General features: G+C 39.3%; 1 protein-coding gene across 2 annotated transcripts; it reads right to left on the bottom strand.

The window, feature by feature from the left end:
• Positions 1-56: 56 nt before the first annotated feature.
• Positions 57-27,840, bottom strand: slc38a5b (solute carrier family 38 member 5b). 2 transcript variants are annotated; one of them, XM_023819321.2, is made up of 16 exons: positions 27,639-27,840; positions 19,378-19,537; positions 18,741-18,816; positions 18,334-18,449; positions 12,292-12,365; positions 12,093-12,185; positions 11,671-11,752; positions 11,292-11,374; positions 11,132-11,190; positions 10,436-10,549; positions 9,788-9,867; positions 8,868-8,968; positions 3,884-4,008; positions 3,256-3,400; positions 1,989-2,092; positions 57-1,666 (listed from the first exon to the last, which is right to left on the bottom strand). In XM_023819321.2, exons 2-16 carry the CDS (start codon positions 19,431-19,433, stop codon positions 1,562-1,564), a joined length of 1,413 nt encoding a protein of 470 aa, XP_023675089.1. In that variant the 5' UTR covers positions 19,434-19,537; positions 27,639-27,840; the 3' UTR covers positions 57-1,561. The 2 variants fall into 2 exon arrangements, with proteins under 2 accessions (XP_023675089.1, XP_023675091.1); XM_023819323.2 differs by lacking the exon at positions 27,639-27,840 and adding an exon at positions 23,917-24,070.

Here is a 27,840-nt window from a genome sequence, read left to right as displayed (position 1 = left end):
TGGCCAAAAAAAATATTACCTCACAGCTAAGAGTGAACAGCAAAACAATCACAAAATAATGACAACCATTCACCTTTATTGAAAAGAGATATATAATTCATAACCTACCACAAATCAAACATGGTCTTTGGAAGAGTCCAAAGTTTTGGTTTTTTTTTTTAACAGTATGATCAAAATCAGCAATCACTTTCCTTGTGGCTCCTGAAATCTGAATTTCTGAACTGTGGGGTGATGGTGTGTCTGAGTCTAGTCAGGCATGGGATAAAGCTTCTCTTTTTGGCATCCATCTTTGGTACACTTGTCTTTACAAGTAGTGTTGGGTCAAAACACAAGCTAACGTGGGAATGCTTAACAGGATATTCTTCATCCACGATGTATCTCATTTCCAGCCGAATGGATACTGTACACATGTACTGGCATGTTCCCACTTCAGAGATAACGATCAGAAATGCTGATGTGTCAACGTCTCCCTCTAATAAAAGTCACCTTTGGGTTGTACAAATACTGCTGTCTAAGCCTTTGATGGGCTCCCCTCCCCCTACAAAATATGTCACCTATAAACAGTGTTGATTTTGGCACTACGGTGGAAAGTGGGACCGCTGTGGCATTTCCAATAAACTTAAGAGATGGCTAGAGCATCGGCTGAGGTTGGCTGTGCTGTGATGTATGAAATACTGAAAGGTACTGAGAAAAGTAAAATGCTTGTTCAGCTTCATATTTGTTATAAATTCAGACTGCAGCATTGATAAGGAATAATCAACTGAACCCAAATGGGTGAACGTTCTACTGGTACAAATTGTGAAAAGCACCAACCTCTACCCAAATCAACTGGCAGGTAGAGATACAGAGATACCCCAGCAGGACCTAAGTTATATTACTATACACACATCGTCAAATGACTAAATTCTAATTGTAGTCCTCCTCTTTTTGTTCAGAAGAGACATGAGGGTACTTCTGATTGCCCCTCTGAATAAATAGCCTGAAAGAAATATTTTTTCAGCAATTTCATTTCAAGTTTAAGGATACAATATAAATAAATCATTCCGATATTCTTTTATCTGAATCTACTTGGCTATTTTTCCCATTTTTAGAGCTAGAATTCAGTTGAACTGTAAAAAAGTGAGGAAGACTTTGGTCTGGATTTGTATATCTTTTGAGTCACAGGTGACCTGCTGTGACCTGACCTTGGAAATAAGTACTCTTCTGTTGGTTCATACAGTTTTCTTGGCAATAATACTAATTTGCATTTTCACACTCTCTGTTCTGTCTGTCAGGTTCTATAAACTATTATTTTGTTGGACACACCTTGATGAATCCAAACAAACACAAGTCTGAAAGAAACACTCTATGGTCATTGATGAGTTCTGCTTCCGCCATAGAGGGATATGCACCAGACAGCTGGTGGGATGGTCGTCTCACCATAGCTGCAGTTAGGAGGGGTTCAGCCTTTCAAGTGTTTAATCTGCTTCTCATATGTTGGGCTATATGAACTATATCAGGGGAGGTGTTCAGGAAAGGCTTGCTGTTTTCACTATTGGTATCCCTGTTCAGCAGTAACGTGCTAGTGTCCGACTCCGCTACGGCTCTCCCCGTTCACCCAGTCAAGGACGATGAAAGTCATGCTCATGATCATGAAGAGGAACCCAAGAGCTGAGAAGCAAGCAGCCTAAAGACAGCAAGACAGGGAGAAAAGGAGAAAGTTCACATTAAAACGTAAATCATTTAAAAACAAAATGGCAGTGTTATTGGTTTTGTTACTGGTACTGGTATTGGCAGGGGTGCAGTAGAGGCATGGATACTCTGGCAGATCCTGGGGCTCAGCAATTTACTTGGGCCCTTAAACATGTTAAAATCTAATACTGGGGGCCAATGGTGACATTTTACAGGGGGCCCAAAATTTCTGGTTATTGATATTTATTATTGGCAATGGTACTGGTATTGGAATTGTGTAAGTGCATGTGATTTACATATAAGAAGTGAGAACATGCCTGAATCTTTGGTCTAGAATTCATTGGCTCTTGGTCAATGGGGACAATCCGAATATAGAACAATCCAGGCAGGATGAAAATTAGGCTGGGAGCAGAAGTGGCCCCTAGACAGGAACCGAAGAGAGAAAAAGATCATTCATCTACATAATTCGATTGAACTTTTCATGAACTTGTCCAAATGAATTGCCTTTTTTTGGATTAATAAAATTGTTTGACTGACTGACGACTTATTATTTCATTGTTAATAATTTTCATTACATTTACTCTGTTGCAAGTAACTGATTAAAAATTTGGAAAATAGTATTTTTCTAAATGTTTTCTGAAACGTTTTTTAATTTTACTCACATATATTTACAAAGGACAAACTACTTTTTACTTAGACTTCACCCTTCTCTCATTTAAATTTTTGTTTTGTAATTAATCATTATTCTTTGGCTGTCCGTCAGATCTCTTCCTTTAACCAATCACGTATATAGAAGCAAATTTTACTGTAGGTCAGTAGGAGCACCTTTCTCTTGTCTTAAAAAAAAATAATTAAAATGGTTCCTTTCAGAAGGTTTTAGCAAAAAATGTGTGTGATATGGGCAGTAATTCAGAAGAAGAACAGAATCCCTGACCTCATATGCAATCAATGTTTTAAGAAGAGCAATAGCTACAACCTGTACAATTTATAGAAGAATAGGATGCACAGTCTTGGTAGTCATGTCCTTTGGGGAAAGCCTGTTCTAGTCAATCTGTTTCTAAAGATATTTATTTTTAATTTAAGAATCATACAGCTGTATTTCTACAGTCATGCATCACTGATTTTGTGGAAACATCAAAGTGTAATTATACAAATTTGGATGGTACAGCCTACTACACTACAAACTTTTTTATAAGCAGAATGAGTACATTCTAAACATAATTTTAGTTTAGTAAATACATAAACCAGTAACATGATTATTATCATTATCAAGTATTATGTACTGTACATTATTGTACATGCAATACTTTTTTTACAACTGGTAGCACAGTAGGTTTGCTTACATCAGCATAACCACAAACATGCGAGGAATGCATTGTGCTATAACATCACTAGGCGATATGAATTTCTCAGCTCCTTTGTACTAGAATATTATTAGACCACTTGTTGCTTAAGCCGTCCCTTGACCAAAATGTCGTTATGTGGTGCATGACTGTATAATATGTCTAATACTAAGCCGTGATGTTAAATAAAAGTCTGCAATAAAAAGATCAAAAAACCCCTACAAATAAAAAAGACACTAACCGATGATACCAAAAATGTCCTTGATGTTTGGCACAAAAATAACAAGAAGGTTGACGAGGAAGAGGAGGATGCCAGCGATGCCAACGTGCCGGAGCCAGTGGAAGGGCTTCTCAGGAAAGAGGAGCTGCAGGATGGCTCTCCGAATCTATAGGAGGGAAAGTTTCAACATTCCATTCCTACATTTACCGTGCAAAGGCATTTCCTGTAAAACAAAAAAATCCTCCAATTCCTGCTCAAGTTTTTTCTATTTTTTCTCCACAGGTTTTGAATTCTTACATATCTGTAGAACCATCCCTCTGCTTTTCTTATCCTCCATTGAGACTCAACTTATCTACAAGTTAAATCCCATAATGCATCTGGCTGTAGTTACACAATGCCTTGTCTAAAATATCAAATAGCATGTCCAGTTCTCACCCAAAATAAATGATAGCTCTTGCTGACATTGAAGCGTCATGTTAACTAAAGGTGACAACTACACTAATCACGCCACTTTAAGAACGTTTATGAGCCATTCCAGCCAAAACCAGAACTGCACCGAAATTCAGACATAAAATTGTAGCACAATAAGTTTGCCTGTCATGGCAAGATGGATTAACAGCAGGCTCCGGATGACAGAGCAACCTCCTACCGGGAAGAGGACCACGGGTACAGTCAGGGTGACGGCCACCAGCACTGCCAGACGTACGCACAGGATGAGGACGTCCAGAGGGTCCACTCTGCTGTACATGTGGAGGAGCTCTGCTTCCACGGTGACTAGAAGCACAAGTGACAGCAAATGGCATCAGATTACCTTTACAGTCCCATCACATCTTGGCATGAATCATGGCCCTGCATGCTAGCCTAAGAATAACCTCTATAGTTTACTTGGTAACACTCTACTGGAAGCTGTCATCTATAATACATTATAGGTACCTTCATACTGTATTATAATGGTTGGTATAAGAATTAATAAAGCCATGCAGCATCTTTTATTGATAATTACAAGACATTAATATGTTGATTATCATACTTCATAAGCTCCAATGAAGCTCTCATCTATAATGCACTATAGGTACCTTCATAATGCATTATAATGGTCAGTATACAGTCATAAGGCAATATAGTGTTGATTATAATACTTCATAAGCTCCAGTTAAGCTTTCATTTATAATGCACTATGGATACCATTATGATAGTCGGCATAAGAATTAAGGATGTTTTGTACTGATTATGAAGGTATCTAAAGTGCATTATAGATGACAGCTTGCCTTTTTCTAAATATTTATAGCCATGTTTATAATGCTTTATGAATGCATAATAATGCATAATTTACCGATACTAGCATTGGGTTTCGGGCTGATACGGCACTCATATGCTCATACTCGTATTCATAAAACTTGTCCAATACCTGGAACCGATACCACATAATTGCAATAGTACATTAAAACTCAAAGCCACGGCATTTTTTTCATTTATTTGCCGCCTAATCAGATTTTGGTATCTAGCAAAAGATTTGTCAACCCAGAAACATTTTGGAAGAGTAAATGCAGAGAACCCTGGCATTGGCAAATTGGTGAGTACGTCAGCTATCTGGACATATTGTTAGATAAGGAACGAAGAAAGAAATAAAGCAGACTGTAAGCTCTGTTCTGCTGAAGTTTCAAGAATAGGAAAGGGCAGCTGCCATTTACAGTTTTTTCCAATCATTTTAACGCGTGTCTCAATACCATGTCCACTTTTTCAAAACACTTAACACATGCACCATACCATTGGACCATGTGAGCTATACTATGTATACGTTTGCATTGCTTTGACACAATATGCATTCAATCACCACTTCCCCCAAATTTCACGAATACTTCTCTCAGTCAGTGTTCGCCACCAGCAAAACTTTATACAGCTACAGCCGATTTTTCAGACATTTAGATAATCTGTTCAAAACAGTTAACTTTCAGGTCAAAACCTAATGAAATTTAGAGCACTGTCAATTGAAACATGCTGCATTTTGACAGACAAAGGACACTATGCAAATAATTATGCTTTTAGCAGAAATTTCCTAATTTTGTTTTTATTTGCTGCTTCTTTACCATCTACACCATCTATACAAATGAGGCCATGGAGTGTCCCTTTCCTTTTTGCAAGGCAACACAATGTAATCTGTGCAAAAACAGTGGGTATGGGAACATATATATTACAGTATAACATTCACATTCTTTTAGCAGACACTTTTATCCAAAGCAACTTACAGTGAAGTACTATATCTACAGAGACAGTCCCCCTGGAGCAAGTTGGGGTCAAGGGCCTTGCTCAGGGGCACAATGGTGGCACCTCCTGGGAGTGAACTCACAATCTTCTGGGGTTCCTAATGGGAGCCCAGCCAGATCCCTAACTACTAGACCACCACCATCCCCCTAGATCAGAGATCTCCAAGTCCGGTCCTGGAGAGCTACTGTCCAGTAGGTTTTCTATCCTACCTGGCTTCTGATGAGCCTCACCTGCTCCTGATATTTACTTGAGTATAGGTGTGACTCATCAGAAGCCAGGTAGGATAGAAAAACCTACTGGACAGTAGCTCTCCAGGACTGGAGTTGGAGACCCCTGCCCTAGATCACCCCAAGCATTTTACAATGGTTGAAGCTGGAAAGCTGAATGAAAACACACACCAGCCTGAAATTTCAGCTAAGAACCTATCTAGGAATTTGTTTGGTTAGTGCCAATTTGCCATATGTACAAAAGGGGCCATCTTTGGATTGGCATTTTCTGCTAGGAATGAAATATTTACATACTGCAAAAAAGAAACAGCAACACCTACATGATTTCTAATGAAATATATTACAGCATTTTAGAATTGGTTGGTATTACAATTTTTACACACAAAAGTAGTTGTTTATTTCATTTTTACAATGCAACATGACAGTAATTTGTGCCAAACTGGAGGATACAGCCACACTTTATATATGTAATTTGCAATGCTGAAAGATGTTAGTGTTTTTTAGCCCATTGAACATTGAGTGCCCCAGCAGTGTTGTTGGGTGACAGCATTTGTCATTGTTATGGCAGTATGAGTCACTTTTGGGTGAATTGTGAAACGTTTTGGTGGTTGTAGGGCATTTTGCACCAAAGGTTAAGTGATGTGCTCAGGTGTGTATTGGTACAGCCCACTGTGTGAAGTGTTGTGAAAAAGTGGACATGGTATTGAGACAAGTGTGAAAATGATTGGAAAAAACTGTAACACAAGCAATTTGGTCAAACATCTAAAGAAGCACCATAGTGCAGAGTCCATGGAGTTTATTAATCCTCGCAGAGAAAGACCACAACAACACACTTTAGCGCACATTCTGGAGAAGCAAGAGAAAATGTAAGTTATTTAATGTTAGATATAACTAACACTTAAAGTTCAATCACCAATATAAGTACACCTGGGTGTATGCTTTCTTCACGCTACCAAGTGGACCGATCACAGGCCTTGCGGTCTGGGTCTGGTGACATGTAATTACTTTTGACGCAGAAAATCAGCCTTTACAGTCAAGGTTTTGTTCCTCTGGAAAGACCTTTCAAGCTGAGAAATGGGAATCCTGATATAAATGATTGCGTGTGTGTGTGTGTGTGTGCGTGCGCGTGTGTGTGTGTGTGCGTGCGTGTGTGTGTGTGTGTATGTGTGTGTGTGTGTGTGTGTGTGTGTGTGTGTATATATATGAATGTGAACACCCCATTACTTATATGCACTTTCATGGAATTGTTTCATCTCATTTTTATTCCATTATCAAATGAAATTACTACTCAAAACATATGTTCCATCTCACATCTTCCTTACTGTGTAACTATTGAATATACATATATAATTATTTTGCAGCGGTACCTTGGAACACAAGCTTAAATCGTTCCAGAAGGCTGGTCGAGTTGCGATTTGGTCGAGGTCCAAGTTGAATTTTCGCATAAGAAATAATGTAAATGAATTTAATGTATTCCAGACCCCATATGATTGCCTATTAAAACTTGCTTACTTTAAACTAACTAGTGATAAAAAGCACTGACAATCAATATAAAAGTAATGACACAATTCCATGCTCCAAAGTGAGAGCAGACACACATGCACCACCTTCAAGTCTCGCTATAATTTCCTTTTTAACAGTTACTCTCACTAATCTCCTCTTTGGTTGGCTGCTATTACTGCTCACTTTCTTAGGGGCTATGATTACTGTGTCACTAAATGTACTGTAGATAAAGCACAAAAAATTCACACTGAACACAGGAACACAGCTTTAGCACGGCAAACTTTTTCAAGAGGTACCGCAAGACTAAGAGCGATTCATAGACATCAGCATCCCAGTAGGTCCGTTTGTCTCAATCCAATCAGTTTTAGCAGGTCTGTTATGTTTTGTCATGTTCCGAGTTTTCGTTCAAGTTGTGGCTAGATTTTTCTTAACCAACCTGTTCATGGTCCAAATTGGTAGAGTTGATCACATCTTGACCCACACAAATTTTATCAGGAACGGTTGAGTTCCAAGGTAGCGAGGGGCAAAGTCGAAAAAAACTGAATAGACCCATTTGATGCCCGAGTTGGTCAAGTTAAGAGGCATTCGAGTTCCAAGGTAACACTGTAGGTGTTTTTTAGATATTTTTTTCTTCTATAAGCAGACAGAGAACTGATCTTCCATGTGCAACTCAGAAGGGATAAATCACGATGAGGTGTGAGGTTATATGAAAATAACAGACAGCATGGTTGGCGACACTAAACAAGTCCAAGTTGATCATTTTTGTATAACTGCATAAAGTGGTTTATCCCTCTTAAATCATGACTAATAAATACAATAATAATAATAAAAACAATAAGGTTCCATAGCACTACGTGCTTTGGACCCTTAATAACTACTTACAGTTACTTTTTCAGAAGAAAACTATTTCAAATAGCATTTAATAATGTTCCATTGTGCTCTTAAAAATATAGTCCCTATAATAATAGAAGCCTTGGTCAGGCTACTCGCTGGAAAGTCCATTAAGTTACCATAGAACCGTCAACAGACAGGCGCTTCCATATTGAAAACCAAGGAAAACTATGCTGATAAAAATGACTCCTTATATATGGGAATCACAGGTTTTTTTATATTATAACATTTACTAAAACATAAAAACACATTAATATAGAACTGTTGTTAGGCTGCTGGAACTACAGTACCTGCGCTGTTACATGAAAATAAACATCCATGTGACATCTCTAGCCCAACAAGAAAACAGCGTTTACAAAGCCATGGTATAAATGTGTTTAGTCTCCAGCAGTAATGCCTTTGGAGATGTTTACAGGTATCCACCTCTCAGAACCCTTAGCCTAAAGCTGTGAAACTTCCACCACTGCATATAATGACAGGTTAAATATCTGCCTGCATTATAGTCCTAAACAGAAGGGTACACAAGGGTTCTGACTGATTGGGTTTGTATTACGACATCTTGTTTTCTGACTAATTACTTAGGAAGCTCACACTGAATTTTATACAGAGCTATCACTCATTGCTGGAGTAGCGCCGTAGCCTAGGCTTCAGCATCTGGCCATTGTTGGTTTCTCATTGGCCTCCCGATGACATTGTGTTGGGTTTGCCTAATCATATAAATGCTTTAATAAGCCCGTTTTCTCTTACCATAGAATGTGAGGTATCCGAAGACACCAGTGAGGAGGTACATGGTAAACATGCCCAAGATGGAGATGTTGGCAATGTTCTGCATGCGCTTCTTGGTGGGGCTGGAGGGAGCACAGACATATGCAGTTCAGCATGTATGAGTTACAGACAAACAGAACACTGGTCAAGAGGCGCCAATGACTGTGGATGCATTTTCCCATATGAAAGAATCTGCATGGTTTATATTAGGCTGTCAGACATTTTTCTTATTTCAGTTATATATAACAACACTTGATGTTTTCTATATGTTCACTGCAAATCAGTGTTTTTTTCTTGTATGATTATGGCTGCATTCGTACCAAAAAACACACTTGGCAGGTAAGACACTCAAGGGAAAAGCCTACAGGAAAATAACATATGGCTCTAATAGGAAATGCATGCTTATTGCTTGTACTGTAGTTTCGTAATAATTTTTATATTATTCTCATGAAAAATATGTACAATTTCTCCACATTAATCTGGAGGAAATTCAGTGAGATTAACTCAACTGTTATTTTCCCAGAACGCAAAGTGAATGTATCAATTGAAAAAGAATGTTTCCTTATCAAAATACTCATTCTAATTGTGTGGAACCGTTATCCATGATTCAACTGAGTTCATTCAAAGAATTGTGCATATAAACTGTACTGATTTGCCTTACAGTAGATTAATTTAATATGCATGTAACATCAATGTAGAACTTACATGTTTGACAAAACATTAAATTGTTATGTATTTTTACATGAATAAAGGACATACATGACTAACAACACATACATTTAATATGGATTGTAGAAGTCAAGACGTCTACCTCAAACATATATTATTAAAACTCATAACAGTGCTACTGTGTTTCAGTGGGTAGAAATGTGTTACAGGGACTCAGGATTTCACCAACTTACTTGTGCAGTTCCGTGTAGATAGGAAGCACTTCTGGGTGACACACAAAAGCAAAGGCCAAAATGGGGACTGTATATGCAGTCTGAAAATAGAATAGAATAGAGATACTTCATTAATCTCTGTGGGCAAATTCTCTTCTTGCCTGCCCCATCCTGGTCTCCATGAGACACACAGACACATCTACAGATGAGAGCAAGCTTGGGGGGGTCACAGCACAGGGTCAGCCAGCATGCAGTGCCCCCAGAGCTGGGGGTTAAGGGCCTTGCTCAAGGTCCCACGGACATGACTAGTCCGCCAAGACTGCGGCTTGAACCAGCGCCCTTCTGTACAGCGGCTTAGCCAGCAGAGCCAAATACCAAACAGAGAGACACAGCAACTTTAAGGCAAATACGGGCGTGGACACAAGTCTGAATAAAATCACTGATATTCTGATTGTGTGAATGCAAGCCCTCATCCAGATGGCAGGAAATAATATCTATGGCAAGATGCCCAAAATCTCCTCCATACTGAATAACTTTCTCAGTATGGCTGTAAATAACTCCTGTCCTTATGTGGTTACAGTACTGAGCCTTGAGGTCATGAAATATATATTGACAAGGTATTCAGATCCTTATTAGTATGAAGTAATGAAAAAAGTCCAACGCTCTCACCTGCTGGTTAATGGTGAACAGTTTAGCCTCACAATCTCCCTCAGCAGTGGCATTGAGTGAATGGTTGCCGAAAGTCTCTAAGGGGCAGGGAATGTTGAACTTCTTGTATATAACCTGCAATGGGATTAACGCATGTGAGAAACATGCAAACCAGAAATTAAACGTTAGATCCATGGAATCCTGAGAAAGAAGATCATTGGTTTATATATTTATATTCTAAAGCTGGTTATCACATACAAAGGCTTTTTCGTAATGGTACAGGTATTTGTTTTTAAATGTATTTTACGATAGTCTCACAGAAATCAAAAAGCATGACATTTGCACATGTGCTTAGAGAGCATTCCATTTAACAACGTGCCAAATCATTGTGAGGCAGCTCAGTAATGTGCAAATGTGGGATCCCTTGAAAGATCAAGTGGATCCCAGGATTATGTCAAATAACAAAGACAGATCCAAGCAATGACACATATTTCAAATGTTTTTTTTTTTACTTCATAAGTATTTTATTCAACCGATGTAGCCAGATAGTTTTTTTAGGCTGCACTTCTTTATAAACCAAATCCTTCCTGAGTATTCATGTGGGACTGGTGATGGTTAGAGGGCCCTCACCGACAAACTGATGTGCCAACGTTAAGAAAGGTAAGGACTCCTTTCCCTATTAGAGATGGAGCGTGCCCTCCTTACCCTCCTACTCACCGATATGAGGAAGAACACCATGCATGTGAGGGAGAAGCCGCTGGTATAGCCCAGGTACCCTGCACGCATCAAGGCAAATATGTCATGATAAGTCGCGGGGCTACAGTTGGGAGGACTGAGGAGTGACTGGAAAAGCACGATGAGCAGAACAGCGACATACCCAGGTGCCTCATGAGAGCGAGGGGGAGGATAATGAGGACACTGACGATGATGATGAGGTTATTTCCATTGAAGAACCACTCTCTGCAAATGGAGATTGTGCATGGTCAAATACACTTCTATGAATAACTCCCAGTCCCCAGCATGGTGATAGGAACAATGGAACAGATAGTAAAATAGTTACAGCAAAGCCAGAGTTATAATTGTAGCATCGGGACAATGTTGAATTTTGTACCATTTGACTGTGGTTCTACCAAGTTCCTATTATGCAATGGGGTGTTGAGTAACAGTGGATGTCAGACTGTAGTGTCGAGATAGGCCCGTGTTTGGTTTGTGCTGCATTCACCCTTGCCATGTCTGCACGTTGCCCTCACACTCACCCGGTGCTGGTCGGCCTGCCCAGAAAAGCCTGGATAACCAGAGGCAGCTCATACTTCACAATGAAAAGGTAGCTTGACATAGCTGTGGTAAAAGAACACACGCTGCTTTTGATTGGCTCAGATTCTCTTGATTACCCAGAACAACTTTTTGTTTTCCAAGCTGCAATAGGTCAGACCGTCACGCGGACAGTCCACTCATGCTCAAGGCCACATGTGACGTATCATGTTTGCACTCAGACCCATTCCATTCAGAGTGATATATTCTGCTGGACTTCCTGGTCCATTTCCTCAACAATGTCCTAACTAACTCTTTCTCGGCAAGAGAAAAAGACGTGTTAACTCAGTTCAGCAAAGTGGCTGCGTTGCAGAAGCTGACACGCCACTGTCATTCAAGCACTTGGCCTAATCCCAGAGTGGCTGACCTCCAATGTTGTGCACAGTGATGATGACGGCTGCCAGCACTTTCCCAGTATGACCGAAGGCCCGCTTGCCTAACTGTTCATAAGCACGAATACCTGGAAAAAAAATATATCTGGTGAACTGAAGCAGACAGGTATATAAATGCAATAATAATGTGGTGCTAAATGTTACATTTGATCTGTATTTCTGTGATCTCCTTACCGACGACTCCAGCACTTTTCAGGAGAAGGTGGACAGAATAGGCTGACAAGGCTGCGATACAAGTCAACAAGATTCTGTGAAAGACAAGGAAATACATTTTTGGTACCTATGATGCATATGGTTTGCGTCACACAGTCCCAGGCTTACTGGTGTGAATCTGGATCCAGCTTTGTTTACACAGAATCTGCATGTTCGCTCTGGAGTAGTGTGGTGGTGCAGTGGTTTGCACTGTTGCCTCACAACTCTGGTGTGTGTTGCCCTAGGGTTCCTTTGGGTGCTCTGGTTCCCCTCCCCCCTGCAGTTTGAAAATATACTAAAGTAAATTGAAGTTACCAAATTGCTCTGAGGGGTGAGTGTGCCCTGCAATGGGTCTAGGCCCCATCCTGGGTTGTCCCCCCCTTGTGCCTGTAGCTTCTGGGATAGGCTCCAGACCTCCCCACAACTCTGAACAGATCAGGTGCTTTTGTCTTGAATAGGAAAAGCAGGTAAATAAAAGGGGTAGATGGATGTTCTCTGTGTTCCTCTGGTTCCTCTTGGTTCTCCTGGTTTGTTGCCACACCCATAAGAGATACTGCAGGTCAGGGGGTAAGTCTGTCCTGCAGAGAGCGTGTGGCTGTGTCCGCTACTCTGTGAGTGCCCTCTAGCAGACTGAAGTGCATATGCCTTATACCTTATGGTTACCCGGCTGGCCTCCAGTTCACTTCAGCCCTGACTGGGAATGTGGCTGCTGCAAATGGATTTATAGATGGATGGATGAGGTATAGAGACATCATTGCACCCATAATCTTCTGCGGCAAGCATATTATGATGGTCTAAGCCAAATATCCTTCACATGACTCCATATCAAATTACCAGGCATTCCACCCCGTGGACCTTTCAAGCCTAATGACTGAAACAAGACCTTGTGACCTTTTACATCCCAGGACACTCATCACAGAGAAATATGTGGCCAGTGCAAATGAAGCTGCCGTAGGAGAAAAACTAAAAACAATTATACTGTCAGGACAGCAGCTCACATTCTATTTACTATAGTAGGACCTCTTTGGTGTAACACTCTTTGAGAATCATAGACGTATGATGCAGAATAAAGTCTAAACAACGGACTGTTCCTATTCGTTAGAACAGATCTGAATCCATAATGGTGTCCAGGCATAATCAGAATCTGTTTGGCATAACAAACATGCAAATAATCAGCTACCATCACCCAAGTGGGATCTTGACTTTCATCACAATATTACAGTATTTACTTTTGCAAAGAATTATTCCTGGAATACATCAGGAAGAATAAACCTCACTTTGTATTAAGTAAGAAAAAAGAACCCCACATATTCAGTCAGTTTCACAATGGATTATTTTAAATTGAATCTGAGAAAAACTTCAGCTATCTGTCTTAACAAATTCTAAATATTCTGGGTTTATGTGTGATATATTGTTCCAATAACACTGATCTTTCAGTTACCAATGAAATCCATCAATACCAAACAAAATTTGTTTGCTGAGGCTAACTAAGGATAATTATTCTGTAGATCTGTTAAACAATGAAATTCAAACAGGTGTAATCAATTCACCCACAATTGAGTCATTTAATCACTTTCAGACTTAATGCTAACAATGAGAGACCTGGGTGGAGACATTCCTTGCGCCAAACAGGACAAAGATACAAAACTACTGGTAAATCACCAGTATTAAGCCAAAACCACAGTAGCAAAAGCAATTCGAAACATACAGAAATGTGACAAAAACACTGAAACATTCATGGTCGTAAGCTGACACCATGTCATGAGCTTTGTTATTTGCTGAGAAAAATGAGGAAAGATCACCAAGCAAGTGCCTCAGTATCGGAATAAGCTGTGGAAAGTCAAACAGGAATGGCTGTTTGATCTCATTCAGCAAGACGCATCTGGCACCAGAATGGAATGCAGGGTTGTTGACCATGCTGGGAACTGATGCTGAAGCAGAATAATGAAGAAGCCCATTTAGCCTTCAGCAAGAATCACATCAAGAAAGGGGAAGGCTTCCAGGAATCTGTCCGCTGGTTGGTTGAGACCAAAATCTTTTTGGATCTGATGGCATCCAAAAGGTATGGTGTCCCTCATGGGAGGAGTACAGTGGTAAGTGCATGGGTCCCATGGTAAAACATGGCAGTGTTAGAGCTCTAATCTAGGGATGTATGAGTGCTGATGGTATGGAAGAACTGCTTTTCATCAATGGCAACTAGGGCTCACAGATGTACTGCAAGATCCTGAAAGAAAAGATACGACCTTCTCTCCACATCTTGGGTTACTGGGCACTTCTTCAACATGACAACACTGACTGCTGTATTCTTAGCAAGTACAAAGTGCTGGAGTGGCCAGGTACGTCAACCAAAACCCCGCTGAGCACTTCTTTTGGAAGACAAAAGCTGTGCTGTGTTTGCAAGGAGGTCATCCTGCAAGAGTGGTACAGGGTAGATGACACCGTGCTCCACAATCTGGCACACTCATCACTAACAACGATCAGTGCACCCCTGTAAAGTAATGATGGACATACTATGTAATAGGAAATTTTAGTCAAGGGTGTACTCATTTTTGCAACAGTGAATTTAAGCAATGTTACACAATTCACTTCTTTTAGAAATACTGTAAAAATATCCTTCTCTGTTGTCATTGAGTACATGTTTAATACATGTTAGTTTTGTTGCCTTTCCATGAATTGCAACAATCATTAGAGCCATGTGCCACAAAACAACGTTTTGGTCAACGACGGACCGCATATACGATAGTGGTCCCATAATTACAATGCTTGATAATGATAAGAAACAACTATGTTACTGGTTTATAAATTTACTAAACTGTACTTTTTAGCGTTATTACAGAATGTACATTTTTACTTATTAAAAAAGTTTACTGTAAAACAGTATTACGCATAGTGTGTAAATACCTTCTGTGATGTTTGTACCACGACAAAATTGTCTAACGACGCATTTCAGAGAATGTATCCCTGTTGATAAGCAACATATTTAGGGATTGAAATGTATCTTTCTTTTTAGAAGGGATGTACTCATTTATGTGGCAGACTGTACCTCATGCCAACATAACATAATTTCACAATACTGTACAGACTCAGGGTTGAAATACCCCAGGGTATAAAACTGTCCAACTGGGTCACTATCATTTTATGAAAAAGACCAATTGTATCTGATTTAGGAGATGTCTGTATCTCTCATCTAGTCTGCATTAATGCAGATCATATTCCAAGATGCTCCTGCATTCAGTTCATATAATGGGACTTACAAACTCCCACTTATTATTCAATAAATCGCAATTAAATCATATTTAGAAGAGTGTCAAAAGGTAAACATCTGGGATCATCTTGATTAAATTTTAATGTGTTTTTTAATGAGTTTTAGAAGGTCGCACCTTTAAGGACTGCATTTATTAAACAGCAGCCCTTGTCTCAACCAGTTTGTGACTTCAGAATGAAAACTGGTTTATCAGTATACTGAGGACATTGTGACTGTCCTGGTCTGATGTCACGCAAACTGTCATTAACAAATGTAAACATTAAGAAGCTTGACTCGTAGCCAGACATCATCCCTGCCAGGGTCGTGTCACAGCCCTTCAGCAGGCTGAGATTAGTGAAGAATCTCAGTACATTTTGATTCTTTTTTTAACAAAATATGCAAGGGAACCCTCAAGAGAAACATAATGTGGCAAGAGAAAAAATAAAAGTATGATACAGTTTTGTATTTCAGTGGAAACAATGTGGTCGTACAAGCTTTGGGGTGAAGAAGTTTCTTGGCAGTTACACATGAGAAAGTTAGTATGGAGCCTGACTCATGTTTGTCATATACTCACGTTAATACAACAGGTTCAGCAGAACATAAAGACGAATATTTAGCCTCTTTGCAAACCCAGTTAATCAGTCTAAAGACAACAAAAAGCAGCAGAAAGTTTATATTTCCACAGTCAGCACTATAATTACCAAAAAAGAAAAATGAAAATAAGGCATCTGTCTGTCCCCATCATGAATTCAACACATTTTTATTCTCAAAGACAAAAAAAAACTGCTATAATTTGTCAAATGTAAGCAAGGAATAAAACCATGGTTACGCATGTTTGGGCAGAACAATAAACAATATATTCTGTGGTTTAAAAATGAAGTCAGGTCTTTACAATGTAGAATATTAGACGTAAACGGGTGCATAACTATAGTAGAGTATTACAAGAGTAATGCATCTGCTGGAATTTTTGCACATTTTGTATTTCTTTTTATGAATCATTTCTACACATTTTAATATGAATGAACATTGTAAGGTATATTTCTGGAATAGAGCACACAGCCACTAACGTATATTATAAGGGTACATTTCTGCAGTAGGGCATACAGCCACTAATGTATGCTTAAAGGTATACTTTTGGTATAGGGCATACAGCCACTAATGTATGTTTAAAGGTATACTTTTGGTATAGGGCATACAGCCACTAATGTATGTTTAAAGGTATACTTTTGGTATGGGGCATACAGCCACTAATGTATGTTATAGGGTACTTCACTTAAGTTCACTGAAACTATTTAGACAGGAGAAACAAAATCTCTCCACAATTGCTAAACCAACAGTAACTGTGCATAGGGCCTCTGGAGAGACCGGGAAGAGAAACACTGTGTGGTGCAGTGGTTTGGGAATGTATTTGTGGCCATATGACTTGGTGACCATTTAAGCTCAGTGACAGGCTTCATTCCTGGGTTGGAAATGTCTTGTATAATCTTTCATAATGTAGTCAACTATAGTTGTTTAAAGATTTCTCTATTGTGCTACTTGAACCTTTATAAAATAAAAAAGCAAACAAAGAAGCTAATTATTTAATGTGCCTGGTGATAATTGTTGCTATTGTAGAATTCTTAAAAGTACAGAAAAATATACAAATATATTGTTGTATTCTGCTACTGATGATTTGATTGGTTGTTATAATTGAATTGAATAGCATGTTAATTCACAAATGCCTTTTGCCAATTGCTGTCTGAATGAAATCTGCTGTGGTTAGAGCTTCATTGCTAGTAAATATAGATAGCTAATAGCCAATATGTTTTGCCTATCTTTTGTTGTTGCAAATTTATTATTTGTCCAACAACCTCTAGATTGTTGTTGTATTTTGCATATATGACATAGTAATGCATTACAACACACCCATGTAAAGAGCCTTTTGGCAACTCTGTTGTGAAAGGCGCTATATAAAATAAATTGAAAGCCAAAGATGTCAATATTTGCTCAAACCAAAGACCTGTTGTATTACAAGTAGAACTGAAAATTCATGGATTTAAACATACATCCATCCATTTTCAGAAACCTCTTAATCGCAACTGTGGTTATGGGGAGTACCGGGGCCTATCCCAGGAACAACGGGCACCAACCCTGGGCAGTCGCCAACACACCACAGGGCCAATTTAAACTCACCAAATCAACCTATCCTGCACGCTTTTGGACCGTGGGAGGAAACCGGAGCCACCGGCAAAAACCCACATGAACACGGGGAGATTGTGAAAAACTCCACACAGAAAGGACCCAGAACCGAACCCAGGACCTTCTTGCTCTAAGGCAACAGTGCTAACCACTGCCCCACCACACCACCCACAGATTTAAACAGTGATTTATTGTTTATTAATAGAGTTCTTTACATAGTTTTGGTATCATTCAGGTGGGGTAGCATGGAGCCTTGGTATTTAGCACTGCAGTCTCGCACCTCCTCGGTTGCAGGCCTGACTCTGATTCCAGCTCTGGGTGTTTGGTACACTCTCCCACTGTTTGCATGTGGCCCATCTGATGGCTAAAAGACTTGTAGTGCAGCTGAACAGATGCCTCTGAATTATCTATAGAGTTTCAGTATGTAACTAGTGATGGACTAGCATCCCATTAAGGATGTGCCCTTAGCTTTCTGGAAAAGGTTCCAGGCTCACAACAATCATGCACTGGATATAGCTTTCAGACACTGTAGCATTCTTATGCCCGAAGCAATTTGCTGAGCTCCGTCCTGCTGCCCGTTGTCTTTGAATTGGACTACTTACAGGAAGAGAACGATGCCCGTGTTTGACATGGCGTAGGCCAGTCCCAGAATTCCACTCCCCATGATGGCGTTACTGAGGTTAAAGACAGACATTCCAAAAGAGGTCTTCCCTTCAAACTGTAATAGGAAAATGGAAAAGTGGAACACTGAAGGACACTATAATAGCTCAGTAAGGTTTTTCAAAGTGACAGTTTTGTATCAAATATTTTACGGATTTCAGGCAAGATTATAACAAAAACGATCATATTGCACATGCAGTATCATTATATACTCAATGATCTGTTTAGGTGGGAGTAAACTTCGAGCTACACTCAGAAATCTTTTTCAAGTGATTAACTTCACCTTCGTAGTTTGTATACCTAGCTTACAAAGAACAGAACCAGCATGTTACCCAGACTTCCCACTCACATCTGTAAACTGTGGCCTCTTCTTCCCATCGGTCTTGTGAGGTAGAAACTCTTCGCATTCTCCTGCATCAAACATGCTAGAAAAATAGAGGTAAGAGTTCATCACTTCACTCACGGATTATTTCATACAGCTAGCTGTGCTATTCTGACAGAGTTACTCATGAACGTGAAGATTGCTTGCAGTTTTTCTGCGTTTATCCATAAAATTTTAGGTAACTAACTTGTGCAGTGAACTAAAGGCTGATTTATACTTTTGCATAGAGGGTATGGCGTAGCTGCATTCCCTGCTCCTAGCTAGATGCACACTTCCCCAGAAATGTATCTACACATCGCAGCAAAACAGGCTGCACACAAGTATAAATGCTTATGCAGGCTGTGGCATGAGCTCTGTGCAGGCTCGATGCAGAAGCATAATCAGCCTTAAACTGAAATTTATTTAACTTGTTACCTGGGATTTTAACTAAGTGAATAAATAAAAAAAGCATGCCCCTAAAATAAATATAAAAATATGCATTTTTTTCATTAAATATCGTTTCCACACTGGTATGAGGATATCGTTCATATGCAGTGACAGCAGAACTCAGGAACCTCACTACCGAAAACTGTACTGTGTTACACAAAACCAAAGCGAAACATACCCTTCTTCCGAAGTCATCATCTTGTGGTTTCCATTGGGAATCTTCTGAAGCTCCATGTTGCGTTAGGAAAGGGTTGCAGTATCTTCAACCTGAAGCTTCAAACTTGTGGGTCAGTTTCAAGTGTGCTGATGAATTTTCGACGTTTGTGAAGCTTCAATGGCTATAACATAAAAATAAAAATGTGCTTTAGATTTACTGTTGGAAAACGTCACAACCATAGCATTGCAAACTTTTTAAGTTCTGTGTTCATCTGGGCTGAAAAGGAACTTGGTTATTTTTGGTAATTATTAAAATTGCTGTAGAACAGTTTAATTTTTGACTGAAGGAATGTTCCTGGGTGTCATAAACACTGCTGTGAGAGACCACAAACTGTGTCCAGGTGTGGGCAGGACCATGTGTGGACTTCCCACAGGCTGTGAGCCTTGTGTACAAGCCTTACACTAACGGAAGGAGCCTGGCCTGCAATCCAGAATGTAAGCAAAGGACAGACCCACGGACACGAAATGGGAGTCACTGTACATGAGGTAATCTGCAGCAAGATCACACACAGAACACGGTGCTATGTTATGAATTATTTCTCTATTAGTCATTCATTATTGGTATGTCTCTCATAAATACCTCGGCTTCAGAATAACAACAATAATAGCTGGAAAATACCATCACATGTTCTTTTTCCACTAAAGGCTCTTTCTTTGTCTTCCACTCAGGATGTGCTGAGCTACTACCTTGGCAAGACTCCGGTTAGCTCATGAACAGCAGTAGGGAATGTGGTTAAATAAATAAATAAATAAATAAATGTGCACCAGAGGTATTGACGAGCTTCCAGGGGACTGGTAAATGACCTTTTTGCCCTTATCCTGGAGCATTTCAGGAAACAAATCAGGAGATATATATATATGAGCAAACTAAGGTTCTCTTCTTCCTGAAGTCGAGGAGATTGTTCTCGATTAACTTATTAACCTTTTCTCAAGATGTACACTCTTTTACGTACCTCATTGCAGCGAAAGGCAAAAATAACATTTGCATGCTATTGTTTTACGCGCGATCTTCAGCAGCCTTACGCTGACGTGGAAGCCGAATACAGTCCTGCTTCAAATTAATCTAGGGCATGAGCGTAAACTGTTTTTCCTGAGTGCCTGGTGGAGCCAAAGAAAGCGGCAGACTGCAGACTCCCCGGCACAGCTGAAGTGTTTCATTGTGGGGACCTCGCGTGTCAGAAAAAGCGCTTATTGTCATACCAGCTGATATTCAGGGGACTGCGAAAAACCAGATATTTACGTGCAAAAAAACCGCACCTCGTAAAGTGATTGCAGATTTTTATTTCACCTTTATTTGACAACAGTTTTCTTTAGTTGGAAATTGTTGCAGTTTTTAAAATGGTCTGTTTAGTCTTTTTTTCGCTACTGCCACGGTTTACAGTTGCATGTGATTTGGTTCGACGCCAAACGGTTATAATTTTGCTCCCTTGGCGAAGCATGTAAATAACAGTCCTCCGTTATGCGACGGCTTTGTTACTTTGCCAGTAAACGAGAAGGGGATGGGGTGCGTGACTGAGTGGAGGGCAGTGAGTTCATTGTTGATGTTGATGTTTCCATAACTAGACTGTGAAACAGTTGATGCTAAGCAGACACTATGAGCTTGCATTAACACTGCTCAGTTTACCTTGCATTATTTTAAACTTGTGACAGTCGAGGCATGTGGAGAGTGCATCTTTCTCCATGCAATTTAAATGGACGCTTTTTATGACGGTTTCAGCCAGAGCAACAGCTATCTAGAGGTTAGTAAATATGAACGATACATAATTCCCAGGAGGCAAAGGGGCCATTATTATATTTAGGAAGTTTTTATTGCTATTTAGATATTTGCCGTACACAGTAATCTTGCATGTACATGCTTTTAAAATGTGTTTTTCAATTAAGAGCTACTTTGACGGCGTTTGCAAATATTAGCATCATGTTTGGTCATGTGGATTTTATTTCATCTTCATGAATTCATGAAGTTATTCTTTTACTCGGTAAATTTAAGGCCAAATTACCTAATTTCCATCTGAAACCGCTAAATGGCAGTGTTGCAGTGCATTACATTTGAAATGGCATCCTGTTGTACAAATGTCATACAGCAACATGCACGATAAATAGTTGCAAAGAGCTTCTGCCATTGCCAGGGTCTGACACTGCTGTCACCTGAAGCAAAGACGCTGGAAGTTTTACAAGTTTAATCTGCCTCAGGCTTGTGTATAACCAGCTGCTGGCGATCTCAGCCTTGTAATCTAATGTGTCAGACAGCGCCAGTAAGATAAGACTCTCCTCACACCAACTGCAAATGCTCACATCGGCTTTACTCGATTCTGAGCACTGCAATTGTAGCAATATAAGTACATTTAATATGATTGCAACTGGTATCACTGGGTGTTTTCCTTTAACAGTACTTCCCCGAAATTCTGTTGTATTGTCTGATGACCATATCTATCAAACCTCTGCCATCATTTAACTAGTTGCTTGGGAGACAGCTTCCAATACAAGTTACATTGTTTACTGATTTATTTATGCAAATTATATCTGCTTGGGTTTTGTGCATTATCAGGATCTTGACTGCCACTCGACCAAGGCCGGTAGAAATTTTTGTTGGCACAGCATGCTGCTGTTAGAGACATGACAATAGACAATTAACAATTACAGACAGAGAATAAATACAAAACACAAGATACACAATGGAGAGGGGAAAATGCAAGGTATGAAAAATACAGTGGTTTGTGTGCATAAGGGTACAGAGTAAAGCCAGAATAAAACCGTGAACCTCACAAGTTCGGCTTCTGAATCACAATACGATCTGATGTCACAAGAGGTTGCAAAAAAACAAACATTATGTCACTGCAGAAACTGGGCTGAAACAGCATGTCAAGTCAATATTGGTTTATCGCAGTTCTGTTCGATGATGTGAAATAGGAAAGAATAGGAAATTAAGCAAACCTAAAAGCAATATAATTGAAGTCAATTTGCAGCACACTCACGTGCATAGCACATGCGATTTTCATTCATAATGTCTTACATTGATTTATGATTGCTTATATGATTCCATTTTATGCTTTAATGTATAGATTTGATTATTTGAAGAAAATAATAAGAGCAAATACTTCATTTGTGATACCCGAACTATTATTCACTATTCACTACTACTAACAAAAATGTTTGAATATGTAATTGGCTTCATAGTCCAGTTCCACAGACAAATTGTAAATATTGCAAGAAGACATGGCCTAGACTGCATTATGGATTTTTTTTAGAGGTATGATTCATTGAGGATGACTTGGTTACCTTTATCTATTGTAAACTACATTGTATAATTCTGCCAAATAATGTAAATGACAATCTCTGCTTTTCAAAGCTGACTGAGAAATGGCAGTCGAGTTATGTTTAAATTATACCTTTAAATCGGTTGGCATAACCACAATATTTAGAGTCCTATCTCATTATTCACTGATAGTGAAATATTGTCACGTTACTAGTTTCACCCTTTCATATCTGGCTAAGTGCAGGCGCAAGATAGTACTTGTTAAGGAGTGTCAGTTGCATTTTACTGCTGAGTCCATGGCAGCTCCCAGCAAACCTCGGCTTATTTTCCTAAAGTTACATAATACAGGAAAATGACATTTTTAAGAGTCAAGCACGCCGCATTGTCTTTCTGTGATTGCACAGCTTGAAACTTTCATGCCTGATAATGGAGCAGTAAATGGAGGAAATACATAAGGTGAGTTTCTGAAAATGTACGTATAGAATACTTCAGAAATATTACTTTCTGGAAATTTTACATAAAGGGTTTCAGAATTAAAAGATGACTTTTTTAATTTGAGGAAAAAATCATTTTGAAAAAGCATAAACATAATTGACTTATTTTCTTTGGAAGCTGCTGGTTATCAGTCTTTGCTGCCCATACAATGGTCTCAACCTCCAATTTCATCACGGCTTTCAATGGCAGTACATCAAGAGTTCACTTCAGTTTAAATGCATCTGCTGGCTCAGGCAGCAACGGGTTAGTCTTTCATGCAAATCCGTTCAGCTTATTCTTAGAAGATGAACCTTGAGTGTTTCGTTAGGTGTAAAAATAAAGTTATTGACACATTATAGGTACATGAACATTAATGACATCTAATGATGAAGAACTACAGTAGTAATGACCTATGAGAGGGTGTCTGAAAATTTTTAATGAACATACTTACTGAGTCACAGCCCACTGTTACAATCCCAGCAATGTAAATGTACAATCTGGAATGCCAAGCTATGTTTGTAAAACAGTAACATAATCCCCAACTTATCTCTAGTATTGCCAGTGCTTTCCAAACGTAGTGACTTAGCATAAACTTTGACTCACATAGCCTACAGTTATCGCCATTATATGGCTGCCTATATTACTTAAGCATTTACATAAAACTGTATTCAGCTGTAAAACAGTACAGCTCAAGCATACTAGCTCGCTTTTTCCTGAGTTTCCTGAAACTCTGCAATAAGTTTCCACCACATTCAAACTCCCAGAGAAACTCACCCGATTTGAATTTAAGCAGCCCTGTTTCAGAGTAGTCTTCGTAATTGATATTTGTACCTGTAAACCTTTTTTTATGTTCCACCAGCTTCTGGACAGCCACAGTGTTGATATCCAAATTGTCACTGAGGCTTTTTTCAAACATGTGAACAAAACTTTAAGTGTGGTTTCCATTCAGCGAATGGTGGGAGTGCACATGAGTCACGCCCCATTTTAACTATTCATGCTGCTAAAGTTCCATGAGGTTTTCTGACTTCTAGGATTTTGTAATTGCATTTAAAGTGTTTTGTACAAAAATACAAATAGAGCAGAAAGGAAATAAAATAATCATGTAGGTCAAACTTAAGTTTTAAACAGCCCATCATGTTTTCCCTGTGAAATGTTGGGCTGCAGGCATGTTTCTCAGTTTGTTGAATGAAAGTATCTGGCTTTGCAGTTTCTCCAATATCTATTTAAAACTGCAGTCATATACTTCACTCTGTCCAAATCGCTCCCTCTTCCCTCCAGCCCGGATCTTTGCGGTGTTCTGCCCCATTTGAATACAGCACTTCTATTCTTACCCATTTATGATTTTCTGCAACCTCATATACTGCAAATATTACAATTTTAGATCAGGTACTGGATGTTGGAACCAAAAACATTATACTGAGAACACTTGCCCACTTTATATACATTTCTTTTTATTTTCAGTTATGCGTTTGCGGTCAGTAGAACTTAAAATACTTTCCCGTTTTTGGATTATGTAGATCTGTATATATACACAAATGTACACACAATGAGAACATTTGAGGACAGTGCTGCTCTTATGATCAGGAACATCCAGTGAAAGGGCCATTTCTCCCCCCAGGGTTATGTAATGCATGTTCTGTCCACACTAGGCTGTGGGCCCCCCGATAGGTGCCAGCAGCCAGTCTGATGGCAGCGCAACACGGCTGTGAAACTGTGGCCAGGGACCTGAAGAACGCCCACTTGTGACTCTGTGCGTCAGGACTGTATGTTCTCATTGGACGGAACCAGAGAGGTTATGAAAGGCTTCTCGTTATTTCCTGAAAATCTTTTTTTTTTTTTGGAATTCTAAACAAATATCTGATTGGCCAGTATACCTTTCTTTTTTGTATTTCGTTTAGGGACGTAACTCTACCTGTTCACTCTAGCTGATTTAGTCTTAAAAAGTTATTGGTATCACATTTATGAGGGTTTAACAAAAAAAACAGTGCTTCTATGGTATGTGTGGAACTAAGACCAGGTCAGTATTCATAAGAAAATTTATGTTGGTGTTGGGCTTTTTGCCAAGTCAAACAACATTTTTTCTCTTTTTTTTCTCTTTTTTTTTTTTTTCCTGGAGACTCATTTGGTTGGATTTCTCAACAGACATCACACATTACTGACTCTTTAACAGCAGCATAATAGAAAACAGCAGTATAAAGTGTTCTCTTATGGAAAAGTTTTCTTTTTCTGTTATACTGTGCAGACCTTGATAGTTTGTCAACAAAACAAAGAATGGATATCAATAAAAGTCGCGTTGCATTGATCCATGTTTACTGGCTTTATGATCCCAGTAAAAAATGCCCAAAATAAACTCCAGTTTGTGATTTCATGGAGAAACCAACAGAAAAAGCCAATTATGAGTCTTTTTAATGTAGTATAATTTTTCAAGATTTTAAACATTTGTAACTCTGCAAACTTGTCACCACTAGAATTTCTCTTGAATAGTAGGATGTTCTTTTGCCAAACAGAGTTCAAACACCATAGAAAGCATAGTTCATATTGCAGGTCAGTGTGCTTAGACGGGGTCTACAGCTCAGCCAAGTCACCAACTTAGCACTTTACTGTCACTTTTTGCCAAAACAGTGCCAAAATTTTCATCTAACCAACACCTATATCCTTATATACCCACTATTAAAATTTCTGTGCATTAAAAAAACCAAACAGAACAGCGCTGTTATTTTTACTATATTTATATAATTATATTTACATACATGATTTGTTTTCATATTAAGTCAACATAATTCCTCAGAGCAAATAACATTCTAGATTACTAATCCATGTGACTGTAGAAGGCTAGTCAAACAGTTAATTTCAAAGAAAGGTGTAGTCCACAAATATGACACTGAATGCTATGCACAACACAGCTAGCCGCACTAGTGGGTCATATCAAACGATTTAGTGAAGCTTTTATACCCATTGAAAAAAAGAACACATCACTTAAGCATGACATCATGGATTCAAGTGGTTTTACCTACTAAATAATGACATATGCACACTTGGTTTTATATTCATTATTCCTTTGCTTCACCATAGACGATTGACATGAATCTTGATATCTTATCTCAAGTCTATCCTCCTTACTCTTCTTCCCCAAACTTCTTTGGTTTCTGGAACTGTCTGCTCTGTTCTGAGACACATCGTTTGATGAGAGTAACGAGTGGAGATGACATTTCCTGAACAGTTTTCAATCAGCCAAGTAAAACAAAAGCCATCTCACCCCCCACTTATACGTTTAAAGGATTTTATTTTTCAGAGTAACCATCCATTCGTTCTCCACACCAGCTTGTCCTATTTAGGGACATGGGGGGGTCTGGAGCCTATTCCAGAAGCTATGGGCGTAAGGCAGGAATAACCCAGAGCAGAACGCCAACCCATGGCAGGGCACACTCGTCAATCACACACACATGCACATCTAAGGACAATTTGGCAACTTCCATTCAACTTATCATGCTTTTGGACTGTGGGGGGAAACTGAAGAACCTGGAAGAAACCCCACAATAACACGGGGAGAACATGCAAACTTCACACACATAGAGCCGGGGCAGAGACTCGAACCCTGGTCTCAAGAAGTGTAAGGCCACCACCCCCCGCATTCCTCCTATTCATTGTTTTTTTATTTTGTTCATTGGCATTAACCATTTGCATAGACAGTGTAAACATTCTCTAATCTAAGGATATTTTGAAATTAAGGTGTATTTGCAGAGACCCAAATGTACTGCTAGTGTAGAGACAATTAGAAGCTTTTTAACTAACGTGGGACATTAGAAGTATTTACTGGAATCATAGATAGAAACTTCCTTTCAAGTATTTGAGGACTATTTCTTTATCATAAATGTTAGCCAAACAGATTACTTTCGTGTGCAGTATGTTTACTCGTCGCTTTAAAATGCCAAAAAAGGGCCACATAAAATTCAAATTACGCATTTTGCATGCGGAACATCATGAGGTCATTTCTGACGGCTCCTGTGAGACCCATCAGAATTTGAGCTTTTTGGAACAGGGACAAGTTTAAACTGGTCTTGAAACAAGGCAGGCAGTACTTGCCTTATAGTCTTGCAACACATGAAATGACTCGAAAATGAGGGTGACTCAATAGAAATGCACTAAAATAGTAGCGAACAAGAATGGAAAATCTTGCCTGAAAACCTGGAAAAAACATGTATTATTCTGGCATGAGCTTGCTCTGCCTGTAGTTCACACCCTAAATAAATCTTAATAGTCTACTTTTCTTCTTCCTTTAAACGGAAACCTTTGCATTTGCAAGCAGAATCCCAACAATGAAAACAAGAAAAAGGAGAAAAACTATTGCAGTGCCTCAGTCAGTCCCCCTGTTTTTGTTTTTTTTTTCCAGCAACATTCGGACATAATCTCCTCCTGTCACAAGGGGTCGTTACACTTAAAGGCCCACGTGGCACAATGGCAGAGGGCTACCAGATGAATGTTCTTTGTTGTCCTACCTTCTCTGAAGCGGCAGATGTAGGTTTTTCAAAGCGGAGAGACGTAGCCACAAGTATTCAGATGTGTTTTTGTTTGCGTCTGGTGCTTTTCCTGAAGTATTAGAGGTGGATAATAAATGAAAGCCAAGGCAAGAAAACACGACAGATCTGCAGAAAGGAGGAGAGCAAAGCAGGGAGGCCACATGTGGGCTAAAAGGAGGAG

The sequence above is a fragment of the Paramormyrops kingsleyae genome, chromosome 6 (genome assembly GCF_048594095.1).
Source record: "Paramormyrops kingsleyae isolate MSU_618 chromosome 6, PKINGS_0.4, whole genome shotgun sequence".
NCBI lineage: Eukaryota > Metazoa > Chordata > Actinopteri > Osteoglossiformes > Mormyridae > Paramormyrops > Paramormyrops kingsleyae.
Note: the sequence above shows the minus strand (reverse complement) of the source record. Positions and strands in the feature narration are given on the sequence as shown.